At 45.9% G+C, this 24371-nt stretch overlaps 1 protein-coding gene across 1 annotated transcript in view; it reads right to left on the bottom strand.

The window, feature by feature from the left end:
• The window catches only part of WDR88 (WD repeat domain 88), a 37442-nt gene that overhangs the window by 12221 nt on the left and 850 nt on the right, over window positions 1–24371 (bottom strand). The window contains exons 2-6 of the mRNA XM_027079340.1: window positions 13470–13580; window positions 8814–8902; window positions 7652–7715; window positions 4976–5114; window positions 3488–3617 (exon numbers count right to left, since the gene is read on the bottom strand). Of these exons, the coding sequence (XP_026935141.1) occupies window positions 3488–3617; window positions 4976–5114; window positions 7652–7715; window positions 8814–8902; window positions 13470–13580 (533 nt within the window). The remainder of the gene's footprint in view (window positions 1–3487; window positions 3618–4975; window positions 5115–7651; window positions 7716–8813; window positions 8903–13469; window positions 13581–24371) is intronic.

Below are 24371 nucleotides of genomic sequence, written 5' to 3'. Positions count from 1 at the left end.
TACCATTGCAACAAAAAGAATAAAATACCTAGGAATAAGCCTACCTAAGGAGACAAGAGACCTGTATGAAGAAAATTATAATACACTGATGAAAGAAATTAAAGATGATACAAATAGATGGAGAGATATATCATGTTCTTGGATTGGAAGAATCAACATTGTGAAAATGCCTATACTACCCAAGCAATCTACAGATTCAATGCAATCCCTGTCAAACTACCAATGGCGTTTTTCACGGAACTAGAATAAAAAAATTCGCAATTTGTATGGAAATGCAAAAGACCCTGAATAACCAAAGCAATCTTGAGAAAGAAAAATGGAGCTGGAGGAATCAGGCTCCCTGATTTCAGACTATACTACAAAGCTACAGTAATCAAGACAGTATGGTACTGGCACAAAAACAGAAATATAGATCAATGGAACAGGATAGAAAGCGCAGAGATAAACCCAAGCACATATGGTCACCTTATCTTTGATGAAGGAGGCAAGAATATACAATGGAGAAAAGACAGCCTCTTCAATAAGTGGCGCTGGGAAAACTGGACAGCTACATGTAAAAGAATGAAATTAGAACACTCCCTAACATACACAAAAATAAACTCCCTAACATACACAAAAATAAACTCAAAATGGATTAAATACCTAAATGTAAGGCCAGACACTATCAAACTCTTAGAGGAAAACACAGGCAGAACACTCTATGACATAACTCAGAGCAAGATCCTTTTTGACCCACCTCCTAAAGAAATGGAAATAAAAACAAAAATAAACAAATGGGACCTAACGAAACTTAAAAGCTTTTGCACAGCAAAGGAAACCATAAACAAGGCGAAAAGACAACCCTCAGAATGGGAGAAAATTAGTCGCAAATGAAGCAAGTGACAGACGATTAATCTCCAAAATTTATAAGCAGCTCATGCAGCTCAATATCAAAAAACCAAACAGCCCAATCCAAAAATAGGCAGAAGATCTAAACAGACATGTCTCCACAGAAGATATACAGATTGCCTATAAACACATGAAAGAATGCTCAACATCATTAACCATTAGAGAAATGCAAATCAAAACTACAATGAGATATCATCTCACACCAGTCAGAATGGCCATCATCAAAAAATCTACAAACAATAAATGCTGGAGAAGGTGTGGAGAAAAGGGAACCCTCTTGCACTGTTGGTGGGAATGTAAATTGATACAGTCTCTATGGAGAACAGTATGGAGGTTCCTTAAAAAACTAAAAATAAAACTATGGTATGACCCAGCAATCCCACTACTGGGCATATACCCTGAGAAAACCATAATTCAAAAAGAGTCATGTACCACAATGTTCACTGCAGCTCTATTTACAATAGCCAGGACATGGAAGCAACCTAAGTGTCCATAATGGACCTAGAGTCTGTCATACAGAGTGAAGTAAGTCAGAAAGAGAAAAACAAATACCGTATGCTAACACATATATATGGAATCTAAAAAAAAAAGGGGCATGAAGAACCTAGGGGCAAGATGGGAATAAAGAGGCAGACCTACTAGAGAATGGACTTGAGGACATAGGGAGGGGGAAGGGTAAGCTGGGACAAAGTGAGAGAGTGGCATGGACATATATACACGACCAAATGTAAAATAGACAGCTAGTGGGAAGCAGCCGCATAGCACAGGGAGATCAGCTCGGTGCTTTGTGATCACCTAGAGGGGTGGGATAGGGAGGGTGGGAGGGAGGGAGATGCAAGAGGGAAGAGATATGGGGATATATGTATATGTATAGCTGATTCACTTTGGTATAAAGCAGAAACTAACACTCCATTGTAAAGCAATTATACTCCAATAAAGATGTTAAAAAACAAAACAAAACATTATGTTAGATGAAATAAGCCAGACACAAAAGGACAAATAATGTATGATTCCATTCATATGAAATTTCTAGTATAAGAAAATTCATAGAGGCAGAAAGTAGAATAGAGGTTACTAGGGGCTAGGGTTGGGGAGAGTGGGGAATTATTATTAACAGGTACCGAGTTTCTGTTTGGGTGATAAAAGGGTTTTGGAAATAGAAAGTGGTGGTGGTTGCACAATATTGTAAATGTAATGTCAGTGAAATAAGTTTAAAATGGTTAAAATTCTATATTTTACCACAATTAAAAAATAATAATGTAATATCCCCCAAACCACTGAATTGTACACTGGAAATGGGTGAGTTGTATGATGTGTATGAATTATATCTCAATAAAGCTGTTAAGGAAGGCAGCCAGCAGGCAGGAAAGAAGGCGGAAAAGTGATGGCTTCTGGGGAAACAATGGTTACGAGACAGGTAAGAGAGAGATTTTTCACTATATATCTTTTTGTACCTTTCAAATTTTGTACTGTGTTGCATGCTTTACATTTTCAAAAAGTAAATTACATATTTTTAAAATAAAAAATTCGAGGTCCCTTGTTCAAAAATGAAGAATTTCAAGATATCAACGGCAGAGCATGAAATCAAGTGTGAGACTTTCTCTGTGTGGAGCCCTGTGTAACTTCAGAGGTTCATGCCATGAAGCCAGCCCTGTGCTGCAGCCCTGAGAATCCTTGTCTATGTTTTCTTGCTAAAAGCTACACTTCCAGAAAATTCACAAATGTGGGTCAATCCAATATACCAATAGACATTTTCCTTAGCTCCCTTTCCACCCTCCTTGGGGAAACAAAGTGGAGTGGATTGTGACACCCACGGCTGGAGCTGCGGCCGCCTCTGCTGCGTCACCCTCCTCACTGCCACCACGGAGTAGGTCTAAGGAGCAGGGCAGGTGTCCCATGGCCCCTCCCGACGCTGGTGTCCACGGGAGTCACCCTTGGTAACAGAGCCCGTGCTGAGCGCCCACCATGAAGCCTGTGTGTTATCTCGTGCAGACCTCACCTGGGCTCAGTTTGCAGGTGAAGAAACTAAGGTCCAAGGTCACGCAGGATGAGAACCTGCACTCTCTTAACCCCGGGCCAGACCCCCAGGGGAAAGCCTGGTCCAGGCCAGCCGGGCTCGTAACTGAGCCGAGCGGGCAGGGTGACAGGGCATATGCACATTCTGGGATCCTGACTCCAAGGCCCGCTGGAGAGGGCTGGCCACCCACTTGGTGCTGGTGGCCACAGACAAAGTGACCCTTGCAGGCCCTGGATTATCAGATCTTCCCATTTTACATGGGATGCTGGAAATCCACATTTTGGGGTGGGAGTGGGACACTGCACAATGCTTACCAGTGTTGGCTCACACTGAAATGAATGCATCTGAGGGCCGTCCCAGCCCAGGGACCACAGCTAGTGGTTTCCCCCTGCCTGTCGGTCCCCTTCCCTTTCTCCATCTCCAGCCTCCTCACAGCACCAGCGGACCATAGTTGGAGATGCCCCACATTGACTCCAGCTGGGGAGCCAAAGGGGCACAGGTTGAATCCAGGAGGGTGTGAAGGGGGACTCCCACCCACCTCCCCGCCGCAGGATGCTGCCCGGCCTCCCAGGGCCTCCTCACTTGGTGATGGTGAGCAGCGTGGCCTGGGATGTCACATCCCAGATCTTGATGCTCCTGTCCAGTGAGACGGAAGCCACCTTCTGGCTGTCTGGGTCAAAGCAGCACGCTGTGACCGACATCCTGTGATGATCTGAGGCACAAGGAAAGTGACTCGTTACCATGCATTCCATACTCTGGGCCACAGGCTCCAAGGGACGCAGAGGCTCACCCTCCTCCCCTGGACAGCGACAGTATTACAGAGATGCAACTCTGGTTTTCACAAGGGACTCTGCACTCACACAAAGTGCCTGCCGTGAACCAGGCTTTGGAGAAGGAGCACTGCCCCCCGCCCCTGCCGCTGCCCCTGCAGAGCTCCCACGTGGATGCGGAGACACCCTTGAGCAGGCAACGATCTGCAGCATATGCCATGGCTCCCAGCCAGCAGAAGGAAGCCTGGCCCAGCCCCGAGAGGTCGAGGAAGGGACCTAAAAGTTATCGAGGGAAGCAGGAAAGGAAGAGTGTTCTAGGCAGAAGGAATAGCACGTGCCAAGGTCCGGCGTGGGGAGAGAGCATGGAGGGGCGTGGCGTGCAGCTAGAACTCCGAGCGTGAGGAGAGGTAGAGTGTGCGGTGATACATTAAGGAAACATGCAAGCTGTGGGGCAGCGCACCTATCACGGTGCCATGTTGATAAAAATACATTAAATGCATGTGGGAAGTAGTACTGTGTGTGTGCAAACACACACACACACACACACACACACACACGAAGGCCACCCAGCAATGTATTGTTAATAATACGTACCTCCAGGGAGGAGTCCAAACAGGTACGGCAGCCTTGCTCTTTTTACTTTACACACTTACTAATTTTTTTTTACAATGATTATGTATTTTTTAACTTTTTCTTTTGAGATAACTGTTAACTCAAATGCAGTTGTAAGGAATAATACAGAGAGATCCCATCACCCAGTCTCCCCCAGTGATAACATCTTGCATAATCATTATATAGGATTACAACTGGGAAATTGACATACGATGATTTTTTTTTCAGTAGATGCCATTCTGTTCTTTTTCTAATTGTCTGAATTTGTTTCTTTCTACATGACAATGAATAATAATAATATTGCAAATCATCAGCATTGTAAAACACAATAAATACTTTACATGCATTATTAATAATCATTGTGATAATTATTTTTATATTTAAAAATTACAGATCAACATGTTAAGAAGGCTGGGACTCCACTCAATAAAGAACTGGGCTTTAAATGTCCACGTGAGGTTGGAGCAGAGCACTGCTTCATTTATTACAAGCACGAGACTGAACGGAAAATCCTTAAGCAGTCTTAGTTTTAACTGCCTGTGCATTTATCAATCAATGTCCCATCTTTAATGATGTGATTCATAGCATTGCAGGTTCACCAAATAAAGCAATCGAAAGTCACTGTCTGTCAGGTGACAAGTGGCTGTTACCACAGACAGAATAGAGCAGGGAGCCCACGCAAACTCACCTTTGATGTGGGACACGGTGGTGGTGTCTTCCGCGTCTGTTATACAGATTCCATGGTCCACATCCAAGCCTGAGACCACGTATTTACCATCGGGGGAAAACTTACAGGAGACTATGAAGGTTTCATGACTGAGCTTCCACTGAAATAGGGCAACAATCCAAAGGTTTTCTCTCTAACCCAGCATTCCAGCAGGACTTTCTGAAATGTTCTCTCTATGTACTGTTCGGTATGCCAGCCACTGGCCACATGTGGCCATGGAGTACTTGTAATAGGCTGGTGCAAATAAGGAACTGAATTTTTGTTTGTTTAGTTTTCATGAATTAATTTTTAATTAATAAATGTAATTAATGTGTGTCTAGGACAGATGAACAAGGATAGCAAGCACCTAGCAGAACTGCAGCAAGGTTCTAGTAATGGCCAACTTTATTCTTTTTTTTTTTTTTGGCTGCACCAAGTGGCTTGTGGGATCTTAGCTTCCCGACCAGGGATCGGACCCGAGCCCTCGGCAGTGAAAGCTCAGAGTCCTAACCACTGGACCACCAGGGAATGCCCCCTGGCCAACTTTTTTCTTGTTCAGTTTGGTAAGTGTTTATTGAATGTCTGCCCTGTGGACAAGATCCTACAGCCTCAGCCCCTTGGGACGAAGAGCTACTCAACATATTTAGGAAAGGAGGCTCTCTCTGTATGTTCTAAATTATGGTATTGCCATTGTGAAGGTTTTTAAATATGCCCACCAATTCTTTGATAGTCCTCCCTCCACAAGCTGGAGCTTAATTACCTGCCCCAAGAGTGTGGGCTCAACTTAGTGACTCATTTCTTTGAATACAATATGGCAGAAGGGATAGTGTATGACTAGGTCATAAAAGAAACCAGGGCTTTCTCCAAAGAAAAAATACAGATGGCCAAAAAGCACATGAAAAGATGCTCAATGTCGTTAATTATTAGAGAAATGCAAATCAAAACCATAATGAGGTATCACCTCACACTGTTCAGAATAGCCATCATCAGAATAATAAACGGAAAGGGTGTGGAGAAAAGGGAACCCTCTTACACTGTTGGTGGGAATGTAAATTGGTGCAGCCACTGTGGTTCCTTAAAAAACTAAAAATAGAGTTACCATATGATCCAGCCATCCCACTCCTGGGCATATATCTGGAAAAGTTGAAAACTTTAATTCAAAAAGATACATGCACCCCAATGTTCATAGCAGAACTATTTACAATAGCCAAGACATGGAAGCAACCTAAAGTCCATTAACAGATGAATGAGATGTGGTATAAATATACAATGGAATATTACTCAGCCATTAAAAAGAATGAATTATTGCCATTTGCAGCAACACGGTTGGACCTAGAAATTATTGCACTCAGTGAAGTAAGTCAGACAGAGAAAGATAAATATCACATGATACCACTTATACGTGGAATCTAAAAAAAGTATACAAATGGACTTATTTAAAAACAAAATAGGGACTTCCTTGGTGGTCCAGTACTCCCAATGCAGGGGGCCCAGGGGGCTGAGGTTCGATCCCTGGTCAGGGAACTAGATCCTACATGTGGCAACTTTGTTGCCACACGCAGCAACGAAGATCCCACATGCTGCAAATAAGACCCAGTGCAGCCAAATAAATAAATTAGAAATAAGCATTTGGGAAAATGCTCAAAGCCAGGAGTAACTGATGCTCCTATATCTGCTAGTATACAATGACACTATGTTGCCAACAGAATATACTTGCCCGTGTTCACATTTAACATGTGTATAGGAAAAGAGACACCAAGGTGTTAACTGTAATCTCTGGGAGTTGTTTTAAGGTTTCTGTGTTTGTTTTTTTGAACTTGGCTTATCTTGTCTTTCCAAAAATTGTTTACAATGAGTATAAATTGATCTTCACACCAGGAAGGAAGATTTTTTTTTTAAGGAGAGAAAAGAGGAGGAAGGGAGAGGAGAGGTGATGAGAAGCTGCTGGGGGAAGGGCGATGGGGATGGGACAGGAGACCCTGAGGAACCCCTGGAGCAGGGTCAGGGCTGCCTGGCTACCAGGCAGGAGAGAGAGGGGGATCTCGGGCCAGTTTGGATGGATGGATGGTGGTACCCTCTTAGATGGAGGACAGATTGGGAAGGGCCCAGAAGCCTCGTGCTTTGGCCACGTGCGTGGCCTTTGTCCCAAGGCCTCAGCTCTGCCTCTTGCCCCATCAAAAGCAGACATCCCTAGGGGAGGGTCTCTTTTCCCATGCAGTTCCCTCCGCCTGGAATGCCACCTCCCACACCCACCTCCACTTCTTCCCTTCTTCCACATCCTCCCCATCCCTCAAAGAGAGCCCTCTTCTGCCTGCTTCAGAAAGCCTCCCTTCCCTGAAGCTCACCCTCCATCATTTTGGGTCCCTGAGAAAATTTTCCTTTCCTGAAAGATTGGCTACCCTTCACACTCCACGCCCAGCTCAAGGCCACTTAAGGCCCCGTCAAGACCCTGTGCTCTGAATTCTGCTGAGTGCACCACAGGGACCTCAATGGGAAGGAAATCCAAAAAAGAGGGGATATATGCATATGTATAACTGACTCATTTTGCTGTACAGTAGAAACCAGCACAACACTGTAAAGCAACTATACTCCCATAAAAGTTAATTTTACAAAAAGACCCTGTGCTGTGATGTCTCCACTAGGGCAAAGCATACATACCAGCAGCTTGCCTGTTTCAAGGTCCCAAGCCCTCACTGTTTTGTCGTAAGATGCTGCAATAATTCTGGAAATAAAATGACAAACATAGGGTCTTAATGACCCAGATTATTATGCCTGTGGTTTCTATGAAAAAAAAAAAATAGGAAATTTTTACAGAAAATTTCTATAGTTTAGGACCAAGATTGCAAATAATACCTGAATCTTCCTAAAGATGTTCCATGAGCGCCCCCCCCCCCCCCCCCCCGGAGGACAGAGGTTCTCAGTGAAAACAGAGAGCCCCTAACACAGAAGGCACCACAGCACCATTCTCTTCTTTAATCCCTCAGTCACACAAATATGTTCTTTTATATCTGGGGCGTTAAAGGTATCATTTCTTCTGTTCTGTAATTGTCTTCTTCTAGAAGGAGCTACAACTCACAAGGATCAGTCAGTTCTTTCTCTGGTCACTTGTCTATATTTTTACAGGAAAAGGCTTTCGTAGCTCATCTCATTCTGAAATGCTTTTTTGTACATTTAGTAAAATAATATAAGTGTACCCTCGTCTTCTTATATTGCATGTTTCTATGACAATCTCTGTCCTCTATGTAAGATAAATTCCCACGAAACTTAAATTCCCACACTAGTTTTCACCAGCAGACTAATTTTGTAGCTGCTGCTCAGGATAAAAGTGAATCCACTTTAAAGCAAATCCCCTTTTAAAGGCCCGTCTCACATCTGTGTGAGGGGTACATGCAAGTGCATCCCAGAGGCTGCCTCCCAGCCCCTAGGCTGCCTCCCAGCCCCGACGCTCCCCAGGTGACAGCTTGGGCTTCCCTCTGCTTCCTGCGTCTCAGTTTCCCCTGTGAAATGAGGTCCTGGACTGAATCGCTAGTGAGCCTCGCATCTGACCCAGTCCACAGGTGTGACTGCAGGAAATAAACTCCGTGAAGAACATTCAGACTGGCTTCAGCCACAATAAAATTTGCCTTTTTAGCATTTTAAATTTTCAAAGGGTTATCACATCTACTTGATTCTCACAGCAAAAGATGGGAACCATGAGACCGATATATGGGAGTAAGGTTGGGTATTTGCTTAAGAGACAGTGAACTGACCCGGGCGTGCTGTGTGCTGGCCTACTCTTCCCTCTCACTTTCCTGACCAGAGTAAAATGAGGGCAAGTCACCTTCTGCTGTCAGCCGTGACGCTGCATTCTAAAACAGGAGCTCCGGGCCCCGGCTCAAAATTCCGAACAACAGATCCATCCACGGCATCCTCAGATCAGCGGGAGAGAGGGGGAGAGGGCCAGAGGTCACTGAGGTGTCGGCTGAAGCTGTGATTGAGTTCAACATCAGCCCTGGGCTTGTCTGAGAACCTTGAGAACCGAGAACCTTGCCCTATGACTCTCACCCAGCTCAGAGGGGCAAAAGGACTTCCCCTCCACCCCCAAAGCAGGAAGGACACCCTCGCCGGCAACCCCGGGAAAACTCCCCCTCGATCCCAACAGTGGCCGATGGAAACAGGCGGCTCTGAGGGCAGAGCTGCAAACGGGTAATTTTCTCGTTCTCTACCGGCCAAAGAGGCGCCACAAAATCTAGCAAGATCTTTCAAGAACTTTTTACAAGTTCCCACTGTTTGACCCAGCAATTCTATCCTGAGGGGGTCTCCCTGAAGGAGATAATCTGAGTTGTGGCATGCATGAAAAAGGTTTGTCACGTGTTAGAGGGGACAGACGGCAAACACACCGGCAACAGTCTGTGTCCACCTAAAGGGGGCAGTTAAAACAAATTTGAGCACTCCCAACAGTGGGGCCCAAGCAACTCTGATCACACTGAAGGGAGATAACTGCAGAATAGGATGAGAACAGAGCAGGGTAATAACTGACAATAGGATGGGAACAATCGGGGTACCAAAGTGAAGGGTGCGTGCTGGGGCAGAGATAAAATACTTTCAGTAAGAAATGTGTCCACAGCTTTTCAGGATAAGCAGGGGTGGAAAGTCCCCTTGAAACAAATGTTATTAGTAAGACAGTGAATTCATAGAAAGGCCTTGTACTGTTATATGAAATTATGGTGCCTGGTTGGGGGAGCTTTTGGCCTGACCAGGGCAGGCCTGGGACAATTCTTCCTGATATGCAGAGACCACTATGCATGAAGACCCCAAGCCTGCTGGGAGGCAAAGGACCCTGTGTCAGGGGTCCCCAAGACCACCCCTGGGATTGGTGATTCTCCAGGACTCACAGGACTCTGAATATAGACGTGCTCACGGCTAAGATTTATTACAGCCAAAGGACGCAAAGCAAAATCAGCAAAGGGAAGGGTACATGGGGTGAGGTCCAGAGGAAACCAGGCACTGCTTGCAAGAGTCTCTCTCTGTGGGTCACACGGGACATGCTTAATTCCTGCAGCAACCAGTTGTAACAACACGTGTGAGGTGCTGTCTACCAGGGAGACGCACCTGAACCTCGGGGCCCAGGTTTTTATCGGGGTCGGGTGACACACACTCTGCAGCATACACCCGAATTCCAGACTCCCAGAAGGAGAGCCGGTGTACAGCATCAACCGCGTGGTTTGCACAAACCGTCTGTGAGGCCCCTTTATCACTTAGGGAAACATTCATATGACTATAGAACACTGTTTACCAGTCAAGTTCCCAGATGCCAGCCAAGGCCAGCCTTGCCAGTGGGCCTTTCCAAGGACAGCAGTCTCAGGCCTACCGTGCGAACTCTTTTCTGCACAGACCCAGTCCCCCAACCCCTGCTCCGTGAAACTTGAAACGGTGCGGTTGTGTTTGGGTGAACCCAGCAGGCCTTAATCAAAGCCCACCGACAGGAAGAGATCCCAGAGAGGAATTCATGGGAGCAGGACACATTCAGGCTGGAGGCCCAGCTCATGAGCCTCGTGGCTTGGGAAGAAAGGGCTGGTTCTGACAGCCTGTGATCCAGCCTCCCTGGCTGGTGTGTTGCTCTAGGACAAACATTGTCCGGGAACTAAGAAAATGATCGTCGTGGGGCCTGGGGCTGAGGCCCACTGCGGTCCGTGCAGGGCCCCGGGCCAGTTAAGGGCAGAACTAGAATGGACTGTGCAGGTTCAGCGTTCAATAGTGCTGCCATATGGCCAAGAGGAGGAATAGCAACCACGGACAGATAACTCTCTTGGAAAATGTGCACAGTCATGAATGATTTGGCAGGAGATATTCAATAGACGGCAATACAAGCCAGATGTTGTTAGTGAATTCCAAAGACAGTGGAAATGTCTCTGTTTTGTATTGAATGTTTCTTGAAATAAATGGGTCATTGGCTAGGGGTGTGAGAAGACAAATAAAGCAGTTTCCCCTTCACCGGGCATTTGGAACCAGGAATTCTTTCTGTGGACTCAGATAATTTAAGGGGAGATGTTGGTTGGACTTTGAATGAATGGGGAGGAAGGGGTTCTAATAAGTGGTTAGAAACATAAAGGAGATATGACAATATTTGTAGCCCAAGTTTACTGTGATTATATAAACAGTTTTTCTGTATGGTTTCAATTTCATAACTGTGTGTATACATGTGCGAACAGGAAAAAGAAAAGCTACACTCCAACATTTTCATGGTAGTTAACTCAGGGTTCATGGAATAATGTTTTATTTTCTTCTTTGTGTCTTTATGTATTTTGGTGATAAAACCATATTACCTTCATAGTATGAGAAAAACTACCAGTGATTTTTTTTTTACAATGATTGGAAAGAGATGTACCATATCAGAGAGAGACTGGGCACAGGACTAAGAATACTTTTTTTCTCAGCTTCTTCATACATTTATGGTCTTTCTAAATTATTCACAGTGATCTGCAGTTAGGGGAAAGGGACCTTTTTAAAAGATTAAATCAGAAGTTTGGCTTTGGGTGGGTTGAGAGGAAGGACTGGAGATGGAAGATGGTGAGAGTGGAGGAGAGAAGGGAGAGGCAAGGAGACACTTGCCCAAGATACTGTGACAGAGAAGGTGATGCACAGGGTAATGGCTTAGTCATCTCCTGAGGGAGGGCTCGTGCCACGAGCTGCTGCTGGGGCAGGGAGAGCCACAGGAGGAGCCAGGAGCAGAGAAAAAGATGGGGAGAAGAGAGGCAGGAGGGGGAAAGAGGACCATTGGAGGGGCAGCCAAGGCAGGGAGACCAGAGAACTAGTGATTCTGCAACTAGGGGTGGAGGTGTGAAGGAGGGCAGAGGGACGGAGGGGGCAGCTGGAGAAGGTGGTGGCAGGGGGTAGGGCTGTGAGTAAGTCAGGTATTGAGGACGCTTGGGCAGGCTGAAGTGACGGGGTCCTGGCTGGGGCACGGAGTAGGTAGGGAGCCAGGGCAGTGAAGCTGCTGTGGGAGCCAAGGACATCTGGATGGATGGTCCCTAATCTTGGGACAACAAAAGAAAACAGGCAGATGTCCCCTTATAGAGACAGAAGCCCTCTGGCCAAAACAGACAGAAACCCCTGAGAGTCCTTCCACTGACTCAGAAGGTGAGAAGAACATGAGAAGCATCTGAAGATGACAAAGCAAAATGCACACTTGGAAAGTCACCATTCCCCCCTCCCCCTGGGCGACAACCAGCAGAGACCCCCTCACCCCCAGGCCTTCTCAGTCATCCCAGAGGGTTGGGAAAGGGCTTAGGGTTCCCAGAGGAAGCAGTGGTTTTCCCAACAAGATCATGGGGATGGGTGGGGGGATGGGGGGTGGATAAGAGCCACAGAAAAGGAGAGAGTGGATATCTGTCGGGACCTGGTATGGGCCAGGCAGGCCCTGGGGTGGCCCCAGCACACGGCTGATCCTGTGAGGCCTGGGGAGGTTTAGGGAGGCCCGGGAGGTCATGTAACCACCCAGGGTCAAACAGCTGGTAGGTCACTAATGCGGGGCCCGAACCACTTGGATAGCCCCAAACCCTCCTGCCCAGTCTGCCTGGCTTGGTACCCAACAAGACCCAGAAGATGACCCAGAAGATGCTCCTCCAAGGTGATCTGGAGGGTAAGGAGCTATCCTCCACCTAGTTACCCAAACCAGAACCCAGGAACCAGCCTTGACTCACTCCGCCCTGTCCCCCTCCTGCCCCTGAAGCCAGATGAGACAGCAAAACTCGGAACTGACCGTCCTTCCCCGTGGGCCCTGCCCCCGCCACACAGTCCTCTGTGGCCTGGCCCCTGATGGCCACTGCCATCTCCCAGCCCTGCTCCCTCCTCACCCGCTCCCGACTGACCAGCAGTGCCCCCAAGCAGGCCCACTAGAGTCTGCTGGCTATGCCCAGAAGACTTTGGAAGAGTTCTTGGTGGCCACCTCCCTGTAACCTCATCTGACCACCACATCCCTGTTCCTCTGCCCCTGCTTCCTGCACCCTGTGGCACTGACCTGTGCTCAGGCCTACCTCTCCCAATAACCCTTCATGGACAGGTCCCAGGTCTGGCCACTTTTCTGTCCTCTTGGGATCCCCTAGGCCTAGCCATAATACCATCTCTGTGGATGGAACTGAATATTCCAAATGAGAAGGAGGCCCAGAGAGATAACACAGCTCAGAGACCCCAGCTAGGTCTCAGGCACAGCCTCTAACAAAAGGTGGTGAGCTCCTGGTCCAGCGGTCTCCATCCCTGCTCCCACTGTTTCTAAATTAACAGGCTGACAGCAGACACACTAACTTCATCTCTCTCTGGTGACTTGAAACTAGGGTGAGCCCTCACTTTGCTGCTTCTTCTTGCACTTTGCTCAGAAAGGTCTCTCCAAATCTTTGGGATCCTTGAATGTCTGGGAACTCAGTACCGGGGAACTCTCCACAAGAGGAGACATAAGCTTATGGGACGTTTGGGTTCCACCTAACACTGGGCCACCTACCCACAGCTTCACGGTGCAGTCATAGGAGCCACTGAGGACCTTTGTGTCATCCACACAGAAGTGACAGGAACTCACAATGTGCTGGTGTCCCCTCATAATTTTAAATGGGATCTGAAAAAAGGATAGACTGAATGAGTTCAGAAGGTTGCAGAATACCAGATCAATAGTTTAAAAATCAATAGTATTCCTATACACTTGCAACGAACAATCCAGAAAAAAAATTAAGAAGAAAATTGCATTTACAAAAGCATCAAAATAGGAATAAATTTAACCAAAAAAGTGTAATACTTATACTCTGAAAATTACAAAACATTGTTAAAATAAATTTTAAAAGACTTAAATAAATGGAAAAGCGACCCATGTTCATGGATTAGCAGACTTACTATTCTGATGAAAATACCCTCCAAAGTGATCTACAGATTCAACACCATCCCATCAAAATCCCAGCAGACTTCTTTTCTAAAACTGACAAGCTGATCCTGGTATCAGAGAGACAGCAGTGAGCGGTCCTGAAGAGAGATCTTAGTTCCCTGCCCAGGAATTGAACCTGGGCAGCTTGGATGAAAACCAGGAATCCTAGTCGCTAGACCACCAGGGGCTAGAGGCTAGATGCAAACTTCCCCTGGCCCTTGCCCCATCTGAAAAATGAATTTCTCAAAGGGCAAAAACTGTAAAAACAGGTCCAAAATTTATGATTAGAGACACAGCACAACAAGTGGGAGAGCACACAGAGAAACAGTTTGTTTATTTAAGACAGAAGCAAGGCAGAAATACACACCTGGAGAGAAAGAATGTGGGCGTCCCCCCTGATGAGGAGGAGTGCAGTAAAGAGGCGGTTAAATCATTTGTAAAGGGCAGTTCTTCCACATCTTTGTTTACCTTTGGCCAGCTTTCTTAGTTCTTTTCCCACATCTGACTTGTTCTAGGACACTCCCCAACATGCACGCACATGTTTTGTCAAGATGGATTCCAGCGCAGAGGCTTGTGGAGGCTTGGCGCCACCTGTTATGGGGTGGTGGGCCCTCCTTTTTGAACCCCAAGGAGTCTTTCTGCACCTGTGCAGCCAGGGAGTTTTCCTTGACCTCAGGAGTGGTCGTCTTACCTTTTTACTCCAGCAGAGCTCAGCTCCTGCCATTAACCTCATCCTTGGAGTGTCCAGGGAAAACAAAGCTTCGATTGTACTCCACTTGACAAAAACCAGCTGTTCAGCCCAGGGGCCCATCTACCTCCTGCCTCAATCCTAAAATTTATACAGAAACTCAAGGGAAGCAGAATAGCCAAAAAAAGCTCTTGTCAAGGAACAAAGGTAGAGGTCTCACAATTTCCAACTTCAAAACAATTTTCAAAACATACAAAGAGACAGCAATCAAGACAGTGATTACTGTCTTGATTAGCATAAGGATAGAATCTAGCATAAGGATAGACATATAGATGGATGAAATAGAACTAATAATCCAGAAATAAGCACTCATATTTTTGGTCACCTGATTTTCAACAAGTGTGCCAAGATAATTAAAAAGGGAAAGAAAAATCTTTTCGACAAATTGTGCTGGGACGAGTGAATATCCACGTGCAAAAGAATGAAGTTGGACCCTTACCTCGTACCATATGCAAACATTAACTCAAAATGGATCAAAGACCTAAATGTGAGAGTTAAAATTCCAAGCCTCTTAGAAGAAAACACGGGTGTAAACCTTTGTGAACGTGCATTAGTCAGTGGTTTCTTAGATACGACGACAAAAGCACAAGCAGCAGCAGCAGCAGCAACAACAACGATAAACTGGACATTATCAAAATAAAAAACTTTTGTGCTTCAAAAGACACCATCAAGAAAGTGAAAAACAACCCATACGATGGAAGAACATCTTTGAAAATCATATACCAGGTAAGGGACTTGTGTCTAGAATACGTAAAACACACTTAAAACTCAACAATAAAGAAACAATCCAATGTTAAAATAGGCAAATGATTTGAATAGGCATTTCTCCAAAAAAGATATGTGAATAATCTATAAGCACTTGGAAACGTGCTCAACATCTTAAGCCATTAGGGAAATGTAAATCAAAACCATATTGTGTAAAGAGAGTAAATCCTAAAAGTTCTCATCACAAGGAAAAAAAATATTATCTATCTCTTTCATGTTGTATCTATATGAGATGATGGATGTTCACTAAACCTAGTATGGTAATCATTTCATGATGTATGTAAGTCAAAACATGTTGTACACCTTAAGCTTATGCAGTGCCGTATGTCAATTATACCTCGATAAAACTGGGGAAGAAAAGACATTCGATTATAGCACCTAAATATAAAAAACAGAACAAACCAAACAAACAAAGAAACATGTTGAGCTACCACTTCATACCTAGTTGAATGTCTGTAATCAAAAAATCAAACAATAGGGCCTCCCTGGTGGCGCAGTGGTTGAGAGTCCGCCTGCCGATGCAGGGGACACGGGTTCGTGCCCCGGTCCGGGAAGATCCCACATGCCACGGAATGGCTGGGCCCGTGAACCATGGCCGCTGAGCCTGCGCGTCCGGAGCCTGTGCTCCGCAACGGGAGAGGCCACAACAGTGAGAGGCCCACGTACCGCAAAAACAAAACAAAACAAAACAAAACAAAAACAAAAACAAAAAAATCAGACAATAACAAGAGAAATCGGAACTCTCATATAGGGCTGGTGTGAATGTAAAATCGTGCAGCCACTTTGGAAAATAGTTCAGCAATTCCTCAAAATTTAAACATATGTGTTAATTTATGATCCAGCAACTTTACTCCTAGGTTTTTACCTAAGAAAAATGAAACCAAATGTCCACATAAAAACTTGAACATGGGCATTCATAGAAATATTATTCATAATAATCAAAGATTGGAAACACCACACACCTATGGTCAAGTAATCTTCAACAAAGGAGGCAAGAATATACAATGGAGAAAAAACATTCTCTTCAGCAAGTAGCGTGGGGAAGCTGGACAGTTACATGTAAAACAATGAAGTTAGACCACTCCCTCTCACACCATACACAAAAAATAAACTCACAATGGCTTAAAGACTTAAATATAAGACATGACAGCATAAAACTCATAGAAGAGAACATAGGCAAAACATTCTCTGATGTAAATCATAGCAATGTTTTCTTAGGTCAGACTCCCAAGGCAAAAGAAGTAAAAGCAAAAATAACCAAATAGGACCTAATCAAACTTATAAGCTTTTATGCAGCAAAGAAAACCATAAACAAAATGAAAAGACAACCTATGGAGTAGGAGAAAATATTTGCAAATGAAGCTGCAACTGACAAGAGCTTAATTTCCAAAATATACAAACAGCTCACAGGACTCAACAACAAAAACAAAACAAACAGCCCAATCAAGAAAAGGGGCAGGGGCTTCCCTGGTGGCACAGTGGTTGAGAGTCCGCCTGCCGATGCAGGGGACACGGGTTCGTGCCCCGGTCTGGGAAGATCCCACATGCTGCGGAGCGGCTAGGCTCGTGAGCCATGGCCGCTGAGCCTGCGTGTCCGGAGGCTGTGCTCTGCAACGGGAGAGGCCACAACAGTGAGAGGTCTGCATACAGAAAAAAAAAAAAAAAAAAAAATGCTGAAAGAAACGAGAGGAAAAAACACCTTACCTATAGAGGAGCAAAGATAAGCCTGACATCCAGCTTCTCCTCAGAAACCATGCAAGTAAGAAGAGACTGGGGACTTCCCTGGTGGCACAGTGGTTGAGAGTCTGCCTGCAAATGCAGGGGACACGGGTTCGAGCCCTGGTCTGGGAGGATCCCACATGCCGCGGAGCAACTAGGCCCGTGTGCCACAACGGCTGAGCCTGTGCGTCACAACGGCTGAGCCTGTGCGCCACAACCTCTGAGCTCACGTGCCACAACTATTGAAGCCTGCGCACCTAAGGCCTGTGCTCCGCAACAGGAGAAGCCACCGCAATGAGAAGTCTGTGCACCGCAACGAAGAGTAGCCCCTGCTCGCTGCACGCAGCAACGGAGACCCAACACAGCCAAAAATAAATAAATAAATATTTTTAAAAGAATAGACTGAAATATTTTAAGTATTGAGAGAAAAATATCACCAACCTAGAAATTTGTATCCTGCAAAATTATCCTTCAAAAGTAAAGGAGAAATAAAGACTTCCTCAGACAAACAAAAACTGAGGAAACTTGTTACCAGTAGATCCCCCTTGAGAGAAACGTTAAAAGTTCTTTAGAGAGGAGGAAAATGACATAGGTCAGAAACTCAGATCTTCATAAAGAAAGGAAGAGCATCAAAAAAAGAGAAAAGTGAAGGTAAAAGAAATATTTTAATTGTTCTTATTCCTAATTGATCTAACAGATAATAGTTTGTTCAAAATAATAATAGCAACTACATATATATGTATATATGAAATAAATGACAGCAATGAAAGGGTCAAGAGGGAGGAATTAGAAATATTTTGTTACTTTAAGGTACCCACACTACCCATTAAGTGGTATAGGGCTATTGAAAGTAGACTTGAATTAACTATAAATGTAAACTATAAATGCAAGCTCTTGGGCAACCACTTTAAAAAGTAAAAAAGAGGTACATCTGATATGCTAAGAAAGGAGAGAAAATGAAATCACATAAAATACTCAATTAAAACTGCAAAGGGCAGGGACTTCCCTGGAGGTCCAGCAGTTAAGACTCTGTGCTTCCAATGCAGGGGGCATGGGTTCAATCCCTGGTCAGGGAACTAAGATTGTGCAAGCCGCGTGGCACGGCCAAAAAAAAATAAAAAAACAAGGGCAACAAATAAAAAACAGTGACAAATATGGTAGTTATTAATCTAACTATATCAACAATTGCTTTGAATGGTCTAAATGCACCAATTAATAGATAGAGACTGTCAGAGTGGATCAAAAAACAAGACCCAACAATATGTTGTCTACAAGAAACCCACTTTAGATATAAAGACACATATAGATTAAAAGTAAATGGATGAAGAAAAATATACCATACTAACACTATCAAAAATTTCAGACAGAGCAGACTTCACAGCAAGAAAATTTATCAGGGCTAAAGAGGGACATTACATAATGATAAAAAGGTCAATTCTCCAAGAAGATATGGTAATCCTTAATGTGCATGTGCTGAACACCAGAGCATCAAACTATGTGAGGCACAAACTACTAAACTTGCAAAGAGAAATTGATGAGTCCACTATCATAGTTGGAGATTTCAGCACCTCTCTATGAGAAATGGACAGATCCAACAGGCATAAAATTAGTAAGAATACAGAGGAATTCAACAATATCAATCAACTGGATATAATAAACATTTATGGACTGCTTCATCCAACAATAGCAGAATACATGTTCTCCCCAAACTCATATGGAATATTCACCAATATAGACCACGTTCTAGGCCATAAAACACACCTTAACAAATTCTAAAGAACAGAAATCATACAATGTCTGCTCTCAGAATACAATGGAATTAAACGAGAACTCAATAACAGAAAGATGGTTGGGATATACCAAAATACATGGAGACTAACACTTCTAAATGACACATGGGCCAAAGAAGAAATCTCAAGAGAAGTTTTAACGTATTTTGGGACTTCCCTGGTGGCACCAGTTGTTAAGAATCTGCCTGCCAATGCAGGGGGCACAGGTTCAAGCCCTGGTCCCGGAAGATCCCACATGCCGTGGAGCAACTAAGCCCGTGCGCCACAACTACTGAGCCTGCGCTCCAGAGTCAGTGAGCCACAACTACTGAGCCTGCACTCCAGAGCCAGTGAGCCACAACTACTGAGCCTGCGCTCTGCAACTACTGAAGCCCGCGCACCTAGAGCCTGGCTCTGCAACAAGAGAAGCCACCGCAATGAGAGAAGCCCGTGCACCGCAACGAAGATCCAATGCAGCCAAAAATAAATAAATAAAAATTTTAAAGTTTTAACATATTTTGAACTAGACAAAAATGAAAATACAACTTACCAAACTTTGTGGGATGCAGTGAAAGTAGTGCTTAAAGGGAAATTTATAGCATTGAATGCATACATGAAAAAAGAAGGAAAATCTAAAATCAATCATATAAACTTCCACCTTAAGAAAACAGAAAAAGAAGAGCAAATTAAATCCAAAAGAAGTAGGAGAAAAAAAATACTAGGAATTGCAGCATAACTCAGTGAAATTGGAAACAGGAAATCAATAGAGAAAATCAATTAATACAAAAGCTGACTCTTTAAAAAGATCAATAAAATTGATAAGCCTCTAGCCAGGCTAAGAAAAAAAGAGAGAGAACACAAATTACTAATATCAGCACAGGGGGTAGGGAGGTGTCCAGGATGTAGGGGTACTGCAAAGAAAAAAAATGTTGCCTGCTCTTCCAGTTCTACAAAGACCAACCCATTAGCCACTGCAGTGGCCCACAGACAGTGCACCTGAGGGGAATTCAAGACAGAGAAAAACAGGAAGCATTCTGTGCTTTGGGTACACCAGCTCCTACATGGTTAAGACGCGTATTTAAGGAACATTTAAATGATCCCAGTTTTTCCATCTTCTTCCCATACACAGAAAAGCACTAAAATCATTAACTTGGGATGTCTGTTCTTTGTGATCAACAGTAAGCTTTCTATGCTTGACTGCATGTTTTTCCCAGCAAAATGTTCATATACCCTGGCTCCTCCCTTACCTCTCTGGAGCCGTCCCTCAGAGCTATCCGAGAGGTTGTCTCCCATGCTACAGTCTGCAGTAAGGTCCAGGAATAAAAGTGAACTGGTAACTTTACACTGTGCATTTTTCTTTAAGTTGACAGCGCTGGGAGGAGGGATCTGAGGCTCTGCCGCCAGTATGGGGGGACAAGGTTGGCGTGAGGCGAGTAAAGTCCGAGGTGCAGGGATGAGGGGAGGCGGGGGTCTAGGGTAGGGGAGCGGTTTCGGGGTTGTGGGGAACACGGGGCTGTGGGAAGGCGGGAGTGAGACGGCCCTTCGGCTCTGGGTAGCTGGGAGAGGTGGGACAGGAACTGGGCCGCCAGCAGACCAGATGCGAGGCGCCAGGTCGGGGCTGGGCCGCCAGGGGACGCAGGCAAACCGAGCCAGGCGGCGGGCGTGGGGCGGGTCAGGGGGCGGGGCCTGGCAGGCGCGGGGCGGGGGGGCGGGTCAGGGGGCGGGGCCTGGAATGCAGGCTGTCAGCAGCCCAGGCCGATTGCGGGGCCCAGGACGAGACCCGGTCAGTGGTCTGCTCCAGGCTCCACCACCAAAGCCTGCGCCTTGGGGTCGAGACAGCCGATCCTCAGTTCCCTGCTCTGCAGCTGTCTCTGCCTCGAGGCATAGCTCTCGGGGCTTCGTTCTTTTTCTCATCACAAAAACAGAACTTTGGTATGGGAAAACATCAAGAGCGGGGAAATCCCTCCACCCCCTTCCGGACCTTTCTGGGCAGAGTACTTTTGGGGTGCATTATGGAGAGGGAGCCCCAGGAGCCACGCAGAGAAGTTCCACACTCTGGTACTCTAGGTACATTGTCCGAGGCCCTAACAAAACTAGCATATAGAAGACAGTCCGATGTTTGTAAAAGCAAAACATGTGAGCTCTTGTTTAGGTATATGTAGCGTTCTACAAATCTGCCTGCGCCTCCCTGACCGGGCCTTGATCGCGGTGCCGCGGTGCAGCAGGAACCGGGGAGCAAAGACCCCAGACCAGGAGTGCGCTTGGCGGGCTCCTGCTCCCAGGGGCCAGGGTGGGAGATGGGGCAGCCACTGCACAGGCGGCACGCGATGCCAGGTTAGGGCCAGAGCCAGGTGAGCGCTGCTTTAGACCGAGGGCAGGGAGAGACGTCCGCCCCCTCTGGGGGAGGGGGACAAAACGAGGACACCGGAGGCCGGACAGACGGGCTTGAACGTCAGCAAGTCAGATGGAAGAAGAGAGAGATGAGGTAGAGCCGAAATGGCTTGGAAGGTCATGGTCAGATCTCCTGACTTCCTCTTAAATGTGCCAGGGAGCCAAGGAGAGGTTTTGAGCCAATTATTTTTAAAATTTGTGACACATCCATGTGTGAATGTGCCTTGTTTAAAGGCCAAGAATGAAGAATTATCATTGAGGGGCTTCCCTGGTGGCGCAGTGGTTGAGAGTCCGCCTGCCGATGCAGGGGACGCGGGTTCGTGCCCCGGTCCGGGAAGATCCCACATGCCGCGGAGCGGCTGGGCCTGTGAGCCACGGCCGCTGAGCCTGCGCGTCCGGAGCCTGTGCTCCGCAATGGGAGAGGCCACAACAGTGAGAGGCCGCGTACCAAAAAAAAAAAAAAAAAAACAAGAATTATCATTGAGAATGTTCTTTAGCAAACCATCTCGGATTGTTGGATGAAATCACCTGGAACATTATTATTCTTGCATTGTGAACCTTCACTTCAAAAGATAACTTAACATTTTCACTGAGCTAAACAACTGCATTAACCTTGCTGTATAAACACGTCCAAGGTGTACCGTTTTCAGTCACTGCTCCCCCGTTTATTCTAAGCCGCTTTTTCTTACTCCAGTTCTTAATTCTGACTTTTTGTTGTTTGCCACAGTATTCCCTTGAGTAACTTTTTCCTCAAAGAGAGGCATCCTTTCTGAGTTTTTGCAGCTCTGAAGAAAATGTCCTTTTGTTGGCTTTGTCAGGGACCGACAGTTTGGCCAGGCAGAGAATACTTTACGTATACTTTTCTCTATATACTGGGCCTGTCGAATGGCTGTCTCGGCCAGTCCACCACAGAAAAGAATACTTTTATCCCAGAGCTTTATATAACTTCTCAACTTCTGTTAACCTAATGGATCATAAAAACCCCAGGCCAAAAAAAATCTTAAGCCACCAGAATGTGCATGCACCCAAGACTGGTTAAATCCATCAGGGGGCAGCCAGCCAATGGAATACTCGCCACAAAAAAAGAACAAGGAAGCTGTTTCCTTACTAATATGGAGAGACCTCGAGACTTCCCTGGTGGTCCAGTGGGTAAGACTCCGCGCTCCCAACGTAGGCGGCCTGGGTTCAGGTTCGATCCCTGGTCGGGGGAACTAGATCCCGCATGCCTACCACAACTAAGATCCTGCATGCCGCAACTAAAACCCCGTGCAGCCAAAATAAATAAATATATATATTTTTTTAAATATGGAAAGATCTCTAAAATAAATTTTAAAAAAGTTTAAAAACTAGGTGCAGAAGAGGTCTAAGGTATGCTTCCATTTATGTAAAAAAAACAGAGGGGTCAGAATATACATGTATGTGCTGGTATGTGCATAAAATATCTCTGTAAGGATGCAGAGGAAACTAGAAACATTTGTTGCCTCCATAGAGGGAAAGAGGGTAGTTGGGGGGGGGGTGCTAGGGAGACTCTTTTTAAAAATTTATTTTATTGAAGTATAGTTGATTTACAGTGTTAGTTTCTGGTGTACAGCAAAGTGATTCATTTCTATATATAATCCCAAATCCATCCCTCCCCCACCCTCCCTCCCCCTTGGCAACCACATAGAGAACACACTATGTCCATGGGGAGACAATTGTAAAAACAAAAAATGCCCACAAACCTTTTTTATCTATTGAATTTGGATCTTGGGGGTATTCTATGGAGAACAGAAATAAAATACAACTCCTATGCTCTCCTTTAATTTTACTTAAAAATCAGAATAACTGTCACAAATAAAAGCAAGGAAAGCACTGGCACACACTGCTTTCTCTTCCAACAGACTTCCGCATGGAGACCCCAATGCACCCCTGTGGTGGCCTGGCCGAGACAGTCAGCCATTCGGCAGGCCCAGTTGTGGACTCAGCTCTGAGGTCCTCTGACAGCTGGAGAAGCCTCCATCTCAGCCTGATCGCAGGCTTTTCCATCTGCATTGGAAAAGGGACAGCCTTGCTCCTATCCTTGCAGTGCAGGCATTCACCACTTGTAGGTTTTATTTCACTCCAATCTTGCAGTGAACTTGACTATGTCTTTTCTTTTTTTTTTTTTTTTTTGCGGTACGCGGGCCTCTCGCTGCTGTGACCTCTCCCGTTGCGGAGCACAGGCTCCGGACGCGCAGGCTCAGCGGCGATGGCTCACGCGCCCAGCCGTTCCGCGGCATGTGGGATCTTCCCGGATTGGGGCACGAACCCGCGTCCCCTGCATCGGCAGGCAGACTCTCAACCACTGCGCCACCAGGGAAGCCTTGACTATGTCTTTCCACATGAGCGCTCCAGTCTTTCTTCGGCCCAGGGAGGTTTCACTGTTCCCTTCTGCATTTCTTTCCTCCTCCTGCCCCCTCCCCCCACCCCAATACCTCATACATTTACTGGCTCTTCTGCATCTCCCCTGCCTTCCTCTTCTCTTTTCTCTCATAATTATTGTTCCTTTATATTTTTTCTCTGAGTTCTCAGAGAATCCCACGAGCTTGTTTTCTAATTTTCGGTTCCAGTTCTCTGCTCTGATTTGAAAGCCTCCATGGAGGATCTTCGTCTGGAAATCCTCTTTTTCATCCCCAAGACTTCTCTCTGTTCACAGATTATTTCTTCTTCCCAGCCACCGGCCTTCTTTTCATCAATGCATTGTCTCTCAAATATCATTTAGAATACTAAGTAGTGTTTGGGGGGTTTTATTTCTGTATTATTATTCTTCTAAGTTTTCTGTTGCTTCTAGTGCTGTTTCGTGGGTGACAGGGCTCCCTCACTGACCCCAGGCATGCACTTGGGAGTGTCACCATGGGGACATTTGGGAGGCTCAGCCGGAGCCCACAGGGTCTCAGTTGGGTAGGGTTCCCCTCCCCCAGGATGGTTTCCCTGGGCCACCCAGCCTCTCCTCCAGCTGCCCCCGCCCCCCGGCAGTCACTCTGCCCACTAGGTGTGCCTGGGGCAGGGGGCTGGGCCCAGGCCTAGCAAGCCAGATGGCTCCCTCCCAGGCCCCCTTGCCGGCTCTTGAGCTCTCCGCAC

Source organism: Aethalodelphis obliquidens, unplaced genomic scaffold (assembly GCF_003676395.1).
Source record: "Aethalodelphis obliquidens isolate GAN/ISIS:26980383/991018 unplaced genomic scaffold, ASM367639v1 scaffold43, whole genome shotgun sequence".
NCBI lineage: Eukaryota > Metazoa > Chordata > Mammalia > Artiodactyla > Delphinidae > Aethalodelphis > Aethalodelphis obliquidens.
Note: the sequence above shows the minus strand (reverse complement) of the source record. Positions and strands in the feature narration are given on the sequence as shown.